General features: G+C 42.6%; 1 protein-coding gene across 3 annotated transcripts in view; it reads left to right on the top strand.

Annotated features, from left to right (window-relative positions):
• Positions 1-3307: 3307 nt before the first annotated feature.
• vamp4 (vesicle-associated membrane protein 4) overlaps positions 3308-14849 on the top strand; it is a 31785-nt gene continuing 20243 nt past the window's right edge. The window contains exons 1-7 of one of the 3 annotated variants that reach the window (XM_030372249.1): positions 3308-3557; positions 4158-4301; positions 4795-4896; positions 10197-10243; positions 10447-10497; positions 10932-11032; positions 12358-12828. In XM_030372249.1, the coding sequence (XP_030228109.1) occupies positions 4299-4301; positions 4795-4896; positions 10197-10243; positions 10447-10497; positions 10932-11032; positions 12358-12443 (390 nt within the window). In that variant the 5' untranslated portion in view covers positions 3308-3557; positions 4158-4298 and the 3' untranslated portion in view covers positions 12444-12828. Of the gene's footprint in view, positions 3558-4157; positions 4302-4794; positions 4897-10196; positions 10244-10446; positions 10498-10931; positions 11033-12357; positions 12829-14849 lie in introns of those variants that run through there. The other 2 variants (XM_030372247.1, XM_030372248.1) reach the window with 2 other exon arrangements.

Below are 14849 nucleotides of genomic sequence, written 5' to 3'. Positions count from 1 at the left end.
TCGGTTACAGCTGTGCAATGACTGTCTATGGAATGATCTTGTCACTTTACTGCCACACATGGTGTGTGTCAGTAAAGTGATAGAATATAGGAGGTAGGAGAATCCGTGTATGGTTCGTTCTTTGAATATTCCGATTTAAAACAAAATCAGAAAAAACAATTAACAGGATTGTTTTTAGTTTTTTTCTGATTTGGTTTTGAAACTGAAAAAGGGCAAAAGGAATAAACAAATAAACGGCATTTGTGTTTCTGTGTTTTGTGTGTTGGTTTTTTAAACCCGAAACAGAAAAACAAAAATAGATACATGCATAGTTATAGGCTACACCAGAAGGCAGAACGCAGCGAAGAAAAAAGAGCCAACCACCTTAACCAGCAATGTCTAATTATATTTAGCCTTAGTTATGGCCGCACTTGAACCTCATGGTGATTTTATTCGTGAACTAGGCTTTTTGACACTGGAAAGACACACGACGCGATCAGTATACCGCTCTAAAGCAATCTAGTGCCCCGAAGTGCTCCGTTATGACGCTGAGGAGGTTCTGTGTGGAGCACAACCTTCAAAGAAGAATTCTAGTATCCGATTTAGTTTCAGATAGTCCACTCGCAGACTAGTCGCCGGCTCCCATGGGAAACAATAAAGCTGGCCATTGTAGAATGCGAGAGACTCGATGGAACGTTTGAAACGTCTTTATATGTATTTTTATTCATCTCATCTCATCTCATCTTCGTCCGCTTATCCGGGGTCGGGTCGCGGGGGGAGCAGCTCAAGTAGGGGGCTCCAGACCTCCCTTTCCCAGGCCACATTGACCAGCTCTGACGGGGGGATCCCGAGGCGTTCCCAGGCCAGTGTTGAGATATAATCTCTCCACCTAGTCCTGGGTCTTCCCCGAGGTCCCCCCCTTCCCACTGCACGTGCCTGAAACACCTCCCAAGGAAGGCGCCCAGTTGGCATCATTACCAGATACCCGAACCACCTCAGCTGACTCCTTTCCAAGTAAAGGAGCAGCGGCTCTAATCCGAGTTCCTCACGGATGGCTGAGCTTCTCAACCTATCCCTAAGGGAGACGCCAGCCACCCTTCTGAGAAAACTCATCTCGGCCGCTTGTACCCTCGATCTCGTCCTTTCGGTCATCACCCAGCCCTCATGACCATAGGTGAGGATAGGAACGAAGATCGACCGGTAGATCGAGAGCTTTGCCTTGCGGCTCAGCTCTCTTTTCCCAACAACGGTGCGGTAAAACGAACGCAATACCGCCCCCGCTGCTCCGATTCTCCAGCCAATCTCACGCTCCATAGTACCCTCACTCGCGAACAAGACCCCGAGGTACTTGAACTCCTTCACTTGGGCTAAGGACTAATTTCCTACCCGGAGTAAGCAATCCACCTGTTTCCTGCTAAGAGTCATGGCCTCAGATTTAGCGGTGCTGATCCTCATCCCAGCCGCTTCACACTCGGCCGCCAGCCGATCCAGTGAGTGCTGAAGGTCACAGGCCCATGATGATCCAATGAGGACCACATCATCTGCAAAAAGCAGTGACGAGATCCTCAGACCACCGAACTGCAACCCCTCCCCACCACGACTACGCCTCGATATCCTGTCCATGTATATCACAAACAGGATTGGTGACAAGGCGCAGCCCTGGCGGAGACCAGCACCCACTGAGAACGAAACTGACTGGCTGCCGAGGACGCAAATGTATTTTTATTTATTTTTTAAAACAACCTCTTGCCTACAGAGCAAGCGTCTCTATCGATTGGGCCACGGCCACGGTGACCACACTGTTGTAACTGGATTTACTAATATATATCTATATGACGCTACAACTAACAACAAATGAGAGGAGAACTCCTCAAAGCAGATCTGTGCTGGCTGAACTGATTTGGTCTGCTTCTCTTGTTCAGCGATTGGGCGCAAACACTTCAAATGCATTGGCTGAGAGAAAAGGGCGGAGATTATTAGCATACTAAAGAAACGCCGTATTTTACGGCGTTGTGATGTGCACAAAAGCGCCGTATTTTACGCGCGGTTTGATGTTCAAAACGGCGCTTTTTACGCGCGCTCTTGAAAGGCTTAATTGCGGCGTAAAAAGCGGCGCTTTTTTGCGCATGAAGGCGTAAAATACGTTGTTTTTCTACATTTTACGGCGTTTTTTACGGCGTAATGAAGGTGATACACGTCTAAATGATGCCGTTTTCTGGCGGGGATGGCTTGCCATATGTGCACGAACTCCCTTACACTACAGATTACGAGCGTCAGTGTCGTACGCGATGGAGGGTGGGTGACATTCCTACAGTCTGTGATGATAGGCTATATTTCTACAAATGACTTACTATTGCTAGCGATTAACATGACGAAACAACACGAACTAAGCTAACATTAGACTATAGCCATACCAGATAACGCCATACCAGCTAACCCTAACTATTTATATTAAACTCTGAACCATTTTGCTACAGGCAACTGTGTGTTGGTGCGTCTTATTGCTTCCCACGTCTGCGTCTGCATCTTTCCACTCCTGGCTAATAGTTTCAGCTTTTGTACTGTATATCAGAAATGATCACCCTGTACCACACTGCTGACTTGATGTTTTGTGAGCACTCACGCATTTCTCTAGGTATCTTAAGTTTCCTACTGGAGTCATCAAAACTTTGGACTTTGTTATTGTAAGAAATATTGTGTTGCAAAAACACTTTGTGTCTTACCCTTAGCGTTACCCTAACCTTAACCCCAGTAACATTTCTTCATCATAAACTACAAGTTACGCAAAATGGCATACAAACATCCAGTCCAATATGAAAGAAAAAAGCTAGCTTCATTAAGGAATCGAACCCCTTATCCCCGCGTTAATGAGTTGTTCTCTGACCACTAACCCATCAGGTCTTAGTACGTGCGATACAAGAGTTAACCACTTGACAATCTTTAAACTTCAGTTGCCTAGACATTGTAAAGACAGTGATGTGTGTACATTGTGTGAGTATCCGTCACTCGCGATGTGTGTGCAGTCCAAAATGAAAGAAAAAACCTTGCATCACTAGGGAATCGAACCCCCAATCATCAGTTGGTCGTTGGTAACTGTAAACAAAGAGATCGCATTTTGTTTAACTGCTAACTAACAAACGGGTTTATGCGTTCACTGAACAAAGATTATGGAAATAAAAGACCACTTTTCCATCAGAAAAATCATCAGAACCGTTATTACCAACCCATAGACACTAAAGCCAAAACCTTTCTCACATGCACACCCATCGCGAGTGACGGCTATGCGCACACATGCACACCCATAGCGAGTGACGTAGGACGTAAAGTCCCGCCCAGGTCGAAGTGGCGTCGATTTAGAGAGTCCCCGTTCCTGGGGGCTTGGTTTGGACTTTGGACGGTCCAAACAGATGTCTCTCCTCCAGCTGTTCCGGTGACGTCAGAGGAAAGACCCAGAGAGCGGCTAGCTAGCTGGCGTTAGCTCTCCTGATCTACAGCACAGACTCGCTAACCATCTAACATGCATTGATCATAATACAGTCTTTCAGCCATTTGGAACCCAGAACAGGACGTATTTATCAGTAAGTCATCAAAAGAAAGCGGTAGACATAGCGCTGGGTCATGTGGCTAGCTAGCATTCCTAGCTTAGCTAGGGTTGCTAATGGTAATAGCTAGACTACACTTGCTGTGGGCTCAAATCGTTTAAAGAACATATCGGTAGTGTACAGCTATACTTAATGTATTAGATAGGATGGATACACCGTAGTGTCGGAGAGCTAACAGTCTGCTTTTTGGCTCAGGTGGTCAATATGACACCACTCTTGATCGCCTGGTAATCAATTATCCGACAGGAAAAGTGGGTTGAGGTGGTAGCGTCTGCTGGGACAAGACGAGGCATAACTCTTTTTTTTATTCAGCTAAATCAGTTGTATAACTGGAAGTATGGTCCCATATTCTTCTACAAGAGTGATTATCAAATGCAGCCAAAATGGTCTTATTCCAAGCGTGGACTGGAATAATGTCTCACTACATTAATGTAGCATGGTTGTTTACTTTACAACGACATTAACTTTGTCTTCTTCTCCTTTCTCTTCTTCTTCCTCGCCTTCATCGTGATCTTCTTCGTATTCTTTCTATTCTTCTTTCTCTCCTTCCTCTTTTGATGCTGCCTCTACACACAGAAACCTGTCCTTTGCGTCTCGTTTCCTCTGTTACTCAGAAGAGTTCCTCTCGACCGCTGGTTCACTGAACCGCAGTTTTCCAACTGTGGTGCCAGAAAAAAGACGGCTAGAAACTGAGACTAAAAACTGAGTCTGGATTCAATGGTATAATTACCAATTATTTGTCGAAGTGAATTGTGGGGAATAGCGTACCCATATATAACGCATATACCCATCTAAATTTGTTTATAGGTATGTGCATAACTGTAGCAGGTAAATAAAGCAGGTAAATAAAAGCTGGTGTGGGTGTAATGAACATAGACTGTGTAAAATGCACATTAAAACTGACTTGGATCTGTCGGTGGAAACTTGCAGAATTATTTTCAGTACCAAAATAAAAAAATACTTTTGTTTTTGTATCCCTAGTAATAAATAGGATTAAATTGATGCAACAATATGTCAATAGTTAAACAACACACTTACAACGTACTGACAAAATTCTTAGTCGGGGACAGGCCTACTGTCATTACACCATGCATCTGGGGATTTACTAAACAGTTGGTTATAAAGAAATGTTCTCACTTGGTCCTGGTACGGGAGTGCTTTACAGTAGCCCTTGGTTTGTTGTTGAGGCCTCACTTCTCTACCTATCCTACAGAGGGAGCCAGAACGGGAGGAGCAGCTTGACGAGAACATGCCCCCCAAGTTTAAACGGCACCTCAACGATGAGGAGGTCACTGGATCCATCCGGAGCGAGAGGGTGAGACACAAATGGTGTTAGTTGTGGTCACCTTCTGTATAGTAGGGTTTACTATTGGATTGCATCTGGTCCATGCCTGAATTAGGCTTTCATCGACATAGAAATCCCTGTTCCATACTGTTCTGGGGCCGTATTCACAAAGGATCTTAGGGCTAAAAGTAGGTCCTAACTGGCGAATTTAGGAGTAACTCCTAAAAGTAATGGGCGTGTCACTCTTAAATTTAGGACTCACTAAGAGCAATTCACAAAGTATTTAGGCCTAAAAGTAGCACCTAAGTCTAGGAGAGCTTAAAAGTCCTCAAGAGGACTCCTAACTCGGTAAGACCTATTCACAAAGAATCGTAAAATGGCTGCGAGACGAAATGTTAGGGTATTAAACTTGTTGTGGAGTTAGTGCGCGATGCAATAAAATCCCAGACCAACAGGAATAATCAGATTAGTCCCGAAATAAAATGTTTGGCCACACTACGTTATTTAGCAGCAGGGGAAATGCAACTTTGCAATGCCGACGATTTAAAAATATTGCGTGCCATAAACTTTCCTTTGGACATTCAACAATTACGCAGGATAAAAGCCAACTTCATGGCAATTGCAGGTATGCCCGGAGTGGTCGGTGCTATTGACGGGACGCACATAAAAATAATTGCGCCATCAAAAGACGAGGACGTGTTCGTCAATATGAAGAAAGTGCATATTTTAACATAGCCTAATGGATGTTGTTGCAAAGTGGCATGGAGCTTCAGCTACCCATGATTCCCGCATTTTAATGGAGAGCGTACCAGTTGGGTGTCACTTGCTGGGTGACAGTGGCTATCCATGCAAGACGTGGCTCTAGACACCCTACCTCAATCCACAACCGGGAGCACAGTTAAAGTATAACATGTAAGTGATTACGCAGATTACGCTTAGTCCTATGCGTAAAACACATCGTATTGGCTCTTTGACGCCTTTTATTTGTTGAATCCATATTTATTATTGTTTACCGTTTTCCTCCATATATGCTAGAGCACACAAACATACAGGAAATGTTGTGGAGAGAGGAATTGGGAAGATGAAACGTCGGTTTCATGTCCTCCACTGCGAAATACGCCTCACCCCAGAGAGGGCAAGCACAGTCATCACTGTAGGTGCCATTCTACACAACCTCTGCAAGCGGAAGAATATTCCACAGCTAGACAATGATGATGATGATGATGATGGCGATCAACATGACAATGAATTTGGCCGTGTGGAGCCGAGTGGACTGGCATTTAGGGCTCACTTTGAATACACATTTTAGGTAAACACCTTGGCACAATTCAGTCAACACTTGTGTAGTTCACAACATTTCTTTTCTTTTAAATTTTACGTATTTTTATTGTTTGCTTTCTCTCTTGAACGTGCAGGCTACAACGTCATTATCGTGGTCTGCACAAAATTGTCATCATGTGTGTATTCTGCTAACTGCACTATAACTACTTGATAGGAATTCCTTTCTAGCGTAGGCGATTTCCTTGTTGTTCCATGTTGTTCGTCTGAACAACCAATCACCGAACTGACCGCTTCTAAACTCATGCACGAGAATTGACGTAATCCATAGCAACGGCGCGACACTCTTAGTTCATTCTTAGTGATTCATCCTTAGTAAGAGTAGGTCTCAGCGGCTTTATGAATAACTTAAGAAAAAACTCCTACGTAAAATGTTTTAGCGCGAGTTAGGAGCACTCCTAGCGGTAAGATAAAATGCTTTGTGAATACGGCCCCTGATCAATAGCCGCGTTTACATGGCACGTCTGATCCGCATAGATTTCTATGCGGCATAGATCTGTTCCAAAAATGTGTTCCGAATGTACTGTATACATGGCACATGTACATGTCGCGTACACCTGACACATCTCTGGACCGGCGGGGACATAATGGATGTCTTATCACTATTTGGGATTTTAAATTTGATTTTTTTTCTCCTCCTAAGCACAGCAGGAGAGAGCTTTTCTCTGCCTGCTCCTTCAATTAAGAAGGAGGACAGCGCAGCAACGTCAATTTCTCGGCAGATCTTTATATTTACCCTAAGCTCCGCCGCAAACAAGAGGAATTTGGTTGCGAGTCCGCAGCCAAGACTGGTGGGAGAGAGTGGTCTTACGGGAATTTAGTGACCAGGAATCCTCGAAGGTCCAATTGCGAACTACTGCAGCTGCCATCTCTCTAAGTTAAGAAGTATTTTAACGTTCAGACACTACGATACGCAAACACGTCATTAATAAACACCCATGTTCCGTCGCTTAGCAACCGGACACGCTTACCGGACTACTTTTACGGAGTGATAACAAAGACGTGAATCAGGCAATAAATCCACTTTCCTCGACAGCGGTGAAGTTCGGTGTGCTTAAAAGTACAGGCGGAGCTCAGTGGACCAATTGCGAACTACTGCGGCTGCTCTAAGTTAAACTCCAATCTATTCGGAATAAGTGTATACATGGCGATTAAAACGGACTACACCACCTCTTCTTAATTGTATTCCGAATGAGGCGTATACTTGATCATTTTCTGTTCATTTTCTGAACAGATGTGTCCATGAAAACGCGGCTATTGATCGTTAAGAATTTTCTATGTCACGTGATATTTTGATAGATCAAAAGGAGATTGTGTTGCATAGTGTGACAACGGAACAGCCAAGCCGTTGTTTGGCTGTTTCTTGGTTCTGATTGGAATTGGAATAAAGATTTTGTCTTCTTGAATTGTTTCCAAACGTTTAAGAGCGCCATAGGCTCATTGTTCGGCTTTTACGAGCGCCGCATAGTCCTACATTTATTATTATTTTCCAGTAGTTGTTAACTTAAACTGGCTTGCATGATTATTGTTGGCGTTAAGTTCTTATTCTGTGTTACAGATTTTGTCTTTTTGAATTGTTTTCCGTGTTTAAGAGCGCATTGTTCAGCTTTTACAAATTCTGCATTGGCCTCATTGAGAAAATTATGCTTAATCCTGTATTTTCTACCAACAGGAATTTTAATATAGCTTATAGAAAAATAACGATTAAATCAAGAATTTATCGTTATTTTTATCAATCGATCAAGGAAATTTCTTAAAATGCCATCCCTAGTCAGGATGGTATTAAAGCTAGGGTGTGACCCCCGACCGAAACAGTTCTGGGTCTGATCCCAAATGTCTTCATACCTGTAGACAACCATGAGTAAGAGGCCTAAATTGATTGTCATTATTTTGTCTCCTCAGTAACTAAATTCACTAAACGTAGTATCCATAAGCTATATCCTTTAGCTCAGAAGTTTTCCTGTTTCTGAGGACATGGCTGTAAAAGTGCCCTCATCATTCATTATAATGAAACCCATTTTGTAGTTGTCTAATCTTAAGCCACGTCGCTGCGGCTCTGGTATGTTATACGCTTTACACTCAGCCCCCATCCCATCCCGTAATTCCGGTCTGGCCATGCCTTTATCTGGCTCTCTAAATGTACTGTTTACTGTTGTTGGGAAGTCAAAATTCAAATCATAATAAACAATCCATCTCCCCAAGCCTGCACATCTTGATTGCCCCTTTTCCATTCCCTCATCTCGGGTAATAGCTACCATTCCTCTCTCAGAGAGTGTGGGAGTGAGAGGGAATAGGAGTTAGTGCCTGAGTTTTTTTCAACCCTTTTTAACTAAAGATTCTTATCGATTCAATTATTTGTCTTCGTCTTTCCAATGTTTGATTCCAGTGTTTAACCAGCCAAGTCACCAAGTGGTGAATGTACCTAATCAGCCTACTATCGATGGATTGTTTTTAAAATGTATCAATACCACTCCAAAATAGCAGTAGGTAATATGCTTAAATCAGTAACTATGTCATAGAACCATACGTTGCATTGGTCAATCCAATGTACTAGAAGTTTTCCTTCTTGTTAAGCGAATATTCTTGAAGATTTGGGTACTAGAATATGAATGGCACCCCACATACAAAGGTTAACACACTCATGTGCAGGGCCTTCAAATTCTGAGGTTTGTTTACTTACAATGTGCAGTGTTAACCCTCTGGCTCACTGTTGCTAAAGAAATGATATTTGATGGTTGATTTAATCGTAATGAGTTCTGCTCTGACCGACGCAAACAACATTTGTGGGTCTTGTTTGAATTAGGGTTTTGGACAACCCTAGTCCAAAAGTGTATTGCGCCCGATGTAAGAAATAATTGACAATAATCCTGAGTACGTTGACTGGACGGTCACAAATGCAGTCCCATGAATCTCTGTCAAAGCAGGCTGTAAGTTACGCCAATAAACCGGTAAGCACTAAAGTAGTTATTAGTAAATATTATTATTATTATTATTAGTTTCCATCGCTATACAACTCTTAACTAAGAGGACATGGAGGCCCCTTGACGTCTAGACACGCTCCATAACCACCTCAAGACAACCCAATCCTTCCCAAGTTCCCCACATAGCCTTCATCTGTAGTACATTAGGTGATATTCTGCTATTTACTATCACGTTTAGAAAGATAAACTTTCACCCATAATGAATAAAAGGGTTCAGGCTCTCCCCACATGCAAAAGATTAGGGTAAAGGCCTACCTCCCAATGGCTTAACAAATGCTGGTATTTTTATGCTCCTTCTGAAGGCATGAAAGGCTGTGATCTGGTTGTGATTACAGGGTGCTTCTATCTGAGATAGACCCATCGACATCCCCTTTTTCTCTCTCTATTCTCATTCCTTTCATCCTTGGAGAGGCCTGTTTTTTACACACGCACACACGCACGCGCGCGCGAACACACGCACCTCTGAGACATGACACAGACAGACTGAAGCCAATCCACACACATGGAGACGGGGGAGGTAAAAGGACCACAGACCATATAGACAGTGTTCTGTGGTCCTTAGAGGAGTCGTGCAGCAAAGCAGCAGAAGCTTTGCTTTTGATTCCCTTTTAAGACAGAAAGGATGCCAGCAGGTGTTCAATACCTTGCTTCATCAGTATATTTACTCTGTATTGTCCAGCGTTTGTATTGGGAATATAATGGTCTAACTTACAAATGAACTGTATTTATCTTTGGAGATGGGTTTATTTTCCTCATGAAAGAGCAAACGGCAGTTCACATAGAAAAAGCTTGGCATGGTGATTGAAATTAAACAGATCTTCCCAACTTTTCCTAGTCAGAGCTCTGGAAGTATTGCTCACTGGGGCTCTAAATAACGCCTTCTGTGATGACGGATCCACTATACTTTAGTTATCTACAAGTGTCAGCAGGACAATTGGGTAATCTAATGGTTTGAAACAAATAAATAGAGGATTTGGAGACCCGTCAAACTTTTCCATCTTCGTTTTGCAGAGAAACCTGTTAGAGGAAGACTCGGATGAAGAGGAAGACTTTTTCCTGTGAGTTTGATATGTTCTTCTGATAAACATCATCTTCCATGATGATGGAAGATGATGTTTGTCACATGTTATTTAATGTTTGAAGTTGAAACAGCGGTATTAGGCCTACAAAGATGGTAAATAGCAGGACTAAAATAAACAATCATCCTCTATTGTTTGAATCCATGTATGTATTTATTTGACTTAAATCCCTTATGTTATAGGAGAGGACCTTCGGCCCCCAGATTTGGCCCCCAGAAGGACAAAATCAAACAGTAAGTACCAAAACCAGACCAACACGGCTCTGCTCTTCTGTGACTGGGCAGAGCCTAGCAACAGCATCACACCTTGTTTTGCTGCGGACAAGCCTTACGTAACTGCAGTTCTGTGTGTTTACTAGAGAGTTCCAGGTTTTTAGCCTGTTGCGCAACCCTGGCTGTGATGTGCAGGTCATTGTGTATCCACCTCCACTTCCCGTTAGTCCCTGTTTCGACCTGAACGTTTGGTCAGGAAGGGCCTCTGTCTGTACTGGGAGTTCCTCACTGCCTTTCACACAGTCTTTATATCAAAACTGTTGTTGTGAACTCAAATGGCGGATTTCCAAGCTGCCTGTTGCTGTCCATGTTGTTCCTGGAAAGGGGTATTCGTTCATGAGGGCTTTCCGTTTACTTCTTCTAAGTGTGTATGTGTGTGTGTGTGTGTGTGTCAGGGTGCAGTCCCAGGTGGACGAGGTAATCGACGTCATGCAGGAGAACATCTCCAAGGTGATCGAGAGGGGAGAGCGACTCGAGGACCTGCAGGACAAATCAGGTGACCTGGAAGGAACAAGCTTCTGGACGTCCACATTACATATACTTGGTGTAATCCAGATGCCTCGGACACCAGCCTTCCGAGTTGCAAGTGGGGAAATCTCCCAGCTTTCTTGCGGAATTTCACGGAGGCACGCCCCCTTTTGGTCAGCCCCCGTCAAAATTCTGAGAGTATACATAATAGCTGCGCCCGTAAAGAGATTTATTAGTGTGAATGCTACAGCATTCACACTACGCATTAGATCTCTCTACGGGCGTAGCTTTTTAGTGTGAATGCTACAGCATTCACACTAATGGATCTCTTTACGGGCGCAGCAATTTTTGTTGAGTGTCATGAACTCGAAATCTTAATTATTAGTGTATACACTCTAGATAATTAAATCTTTATTATTAGTATGAATGCTGTAGCATTCACACTCTAGATATTGAAATCTTTATTAGTGTGAAACTGTAGCAATCACACCAATGAAGATTTCAGTATTGAATATTGAAATCTTTATAAGTGTGAATGCTGTAGCATTCACACTCTAGATATTGAAATCTTTATTAATCTTATCCCAACGTTTTTTGGTCTTCAACTCCTCCGCCATACTTTCAGCTACTGAAACCATTCAACTATTAAAACGTTAAGCTCTTTAATGAAATGATGGCTATCTATCAGCGTTTTTCAGCTCTTTCATCTTTTTTAACTATTCAGCTTTTACCACTTTTTTTAACATGGTAGTCCATGGGAGGACGGCAGTTGAAGTACTTATTCAGTTGAAGTACCATAGGTACTTCAAGTTGTACTTCAAGAAGTACCATGCAGTTGTACTTCAAGAAGTACCATAGGTACTTCAAGTTGAAGTACCATAGGTACTTCAACTGTTTAACAGTAACTCAATCAATTTTCAACTGTTTACCTTCGTTCAAACCATATAAGAAATCGACACACTTGTATCTTCAATACTATCAAACGGAATTTCGACATCATTTAAACTTTCTTCGGAATCACAGTTTTAGTTTCAAACCGTCATATTCTACAGTGAAGTCCATTGAAGTCGTCTGCCCATTCTGACACTTAAATTATTAAGACATCGTAACTCGGTCAGTTTACAATCGTTCAAACCATTAAAAAAATTACACATTTATATCTTCAATACTATCCAAACGGAATTTCGATAGCATTTATTAGGGGTGTGACGAGATCTCGTGCCACGAGATCTCGCGAGATTAAATTCAACGATATTACCCGTCGCGTTAAAAATCTGTCTTGCGAGATTTCTGAGCTATCCAAACTTCTATTTGTGGCCTGTAGGGGCAGTAATGCGCCTTTGCTACGTCTAGGCCGCCAGAACCTTACGAAGGAGAAGGAAAAGAAGAGGAGGAGAAGGAGGGAAAGCAGGGGAAGCAGCCATAGGCAGCCAGAATGACGTCGGAAAATACCCGTATTACCGTCGAAGATGCCCCCGCCACTTTTAAATGATTTGTTTGGCAGCATTTTGGATACCCGGCGGAAATTATGAATGGCAATAGAGTGACTGATAAGACACGGACAATACCAAGTTGTCAGTGACATACTTGGTCAGACTCTGTTTGCACTATTTGCACTCTGTATTGATGGAGTAGAACTTTGATTTGATTTTGCACATAATATTGTTTGCACTTGAAAAAAAAGAGAATTATTTAATTTAATTTATTTTACTTCAACTTTTATCAATTTTAGTTTTAGTTTCAATTTCATGAATGTTAAGTTATAATAAAACATTTCAAAATGCATGTGCAACTCAGTTAAATAAAGGTCTGTTGGTCAAGTCATATATTTTGTCATTGTAGTTTTCTTAAAATCTCGTTCTCGTGAACCGAATATCGTGTTTCGTCTCGTCTCGTGAGCTGAGTGTATCGTCACACCCCTAGCATTTATACATTTTTCCGAATCACAGTATTAGTTTCAAACCGGCATAATTTTCAGTTGCTCTCCTTGATTTCCGTTGACGCCAGAACGTGAGAACGTTCAGGCACACACACAAACACGCATAACTCTGCCATTCTCTTAAAGAAACACAAACACACAGACTCACGCAATGGCTCCGCCATTCTCTTACAGAGACGCACACACACGCAATGGCTCCGCTATTCTCTTAAGACACACACACACACACACACACACACACATTTATTCCAATTCCTTTTAAGATTTTGATTTCTCTGTTCAAATCTCTCACTTGATTAAAGCTATTCAACATTTCTACTGCCTACTCCTACCACTACTACTACCATTACTACTACTACTACTCCTACCACTACTTCTACCATTACTACTCCTTCTTCAGCTTCTACTACTACTACTTCAGCTACTAATACTACAACTACTTCAACTACTACAACTTATACTTCAGCTACGTAGTTGTGGCTGACAGCTACAATTACTTCAACTACTACTACTACTTCAGCTACTACTACAACTTCAGTTACTACTAATTCAGCTACTGCTGCTACTACCGTATTTTCCGCACTATAAGGCGCACTTAAAAGGCTTTAATTTTCTGAAACGACAGTGCGCCTTTTAATCCGGAGCGCCTTATATATGGCGAACACACAAACTTTAGGCCCCGTCCACACGGAGCCGAAATTGGCGAAAACGATCCGATTTCGATTTATGCGGTTCAGGGATATCTCCGTAAAGACGGAGTCATTTCGAAACCGCATTGAGCTGTAGTAACGCTGTAGTAAATATTCAAGGCGCTGGTTCTCCACAGAAAAAAGTGGAGCACATCAAGCCTGCGCGCTGTATACAAACATTCAGTCACGAGGAGATTCAACCTTTTAAATTGAGCAGAAATACTTTTTAATGTACAGTTAGTAATTACATTTATCAAGGGGCTTTATTTAAAGCTACAAAAAGAATACAAATAAAATAATAAATAAAAAATTCAACGCAACTCTGAAGTCCCCCAGCTGGTGGGGGGCTAATGCCATAATCGTTTGCGTTTCAAGCGTCCACACGAATCCTAACACGAAACCGCATAGGTCCGGATAGATTTGAAACCACCTCAGAAGTTGTTTTCAGAAATGAAGCGGGTTCGGGCACCGGATTCGCCGGCTCCGTCTGGACGGTCGGCCGAAACGCACAAGACTTGTGCGGTTTCACCAAAAAATCGGCTTCTTGGGGACGGGGCTTTATAAGGCGAACACACGTTCACCAAGTCGGGGAGACAGGGCCGGGCGACTTACACCACTATTTGACAATGGTTTGTGGATGCCTGGGCTGATATATCAGTCTCAACTGTGGTCCGAGCTTTCACGAAGGCAGGAATAATCACTGAACTGCCAGGCAACAGCAGCGACACTGACTCGGATAATGACGAGAGGGAGCCGGGCTGGTTGGATGCCGTACTCGTCCAACTGTTCAATTCGGACACTGAAGAAGAAGAATTCGAGGGATTCGTGGACAGGGAATGAACTGAAAAAGTGAGCTTTACGTGTTATACCTAACTGAACAATGTTGAGTTATGCACTAACGTTTGAATTAGCGGTATCACACTATGTTTCTTTTACGTGTTTACAGCTGAACAATGCTGGGAGATATATTGTTAATATGCACTTTAACGTTTGAACATCGTTACCATGGGAGTCAGAACGCTTTTAAGTTTGACTTTATCTGACTCTTTTGTTGACATTCCCTTTAGCACAGCTCGGTCTAGTCGATACATAAAGCCACCCGAGTCAAACGTTTGACTGCAGTATCTTCTATTCTATGCGCCTTATAATCCGGTGCGCCCTATTTATGAAAACAGTTCTAAAATAGGCCATTCAATGAAGGTGTGCCTTATAATCCG

This window comes from Gadus morhua, chromosome 12, assembly GCF_902167405.1.
Source record: "Gadus morhua chromosome 12, gadMor3.0, whole genome shotgun sequence".
Classification (NCBI taxonomy): domain Eukaryota; kingdom Metazoa; phylum Chordata; class Actinopteri; order Gadiformes; family Gadidae; genus Gadus; species Gadus morhua.
Note: the sequence above shows the minus strand (reverse complement) of the source record. Positions and strands in the feature narration are given on the sequence as shown.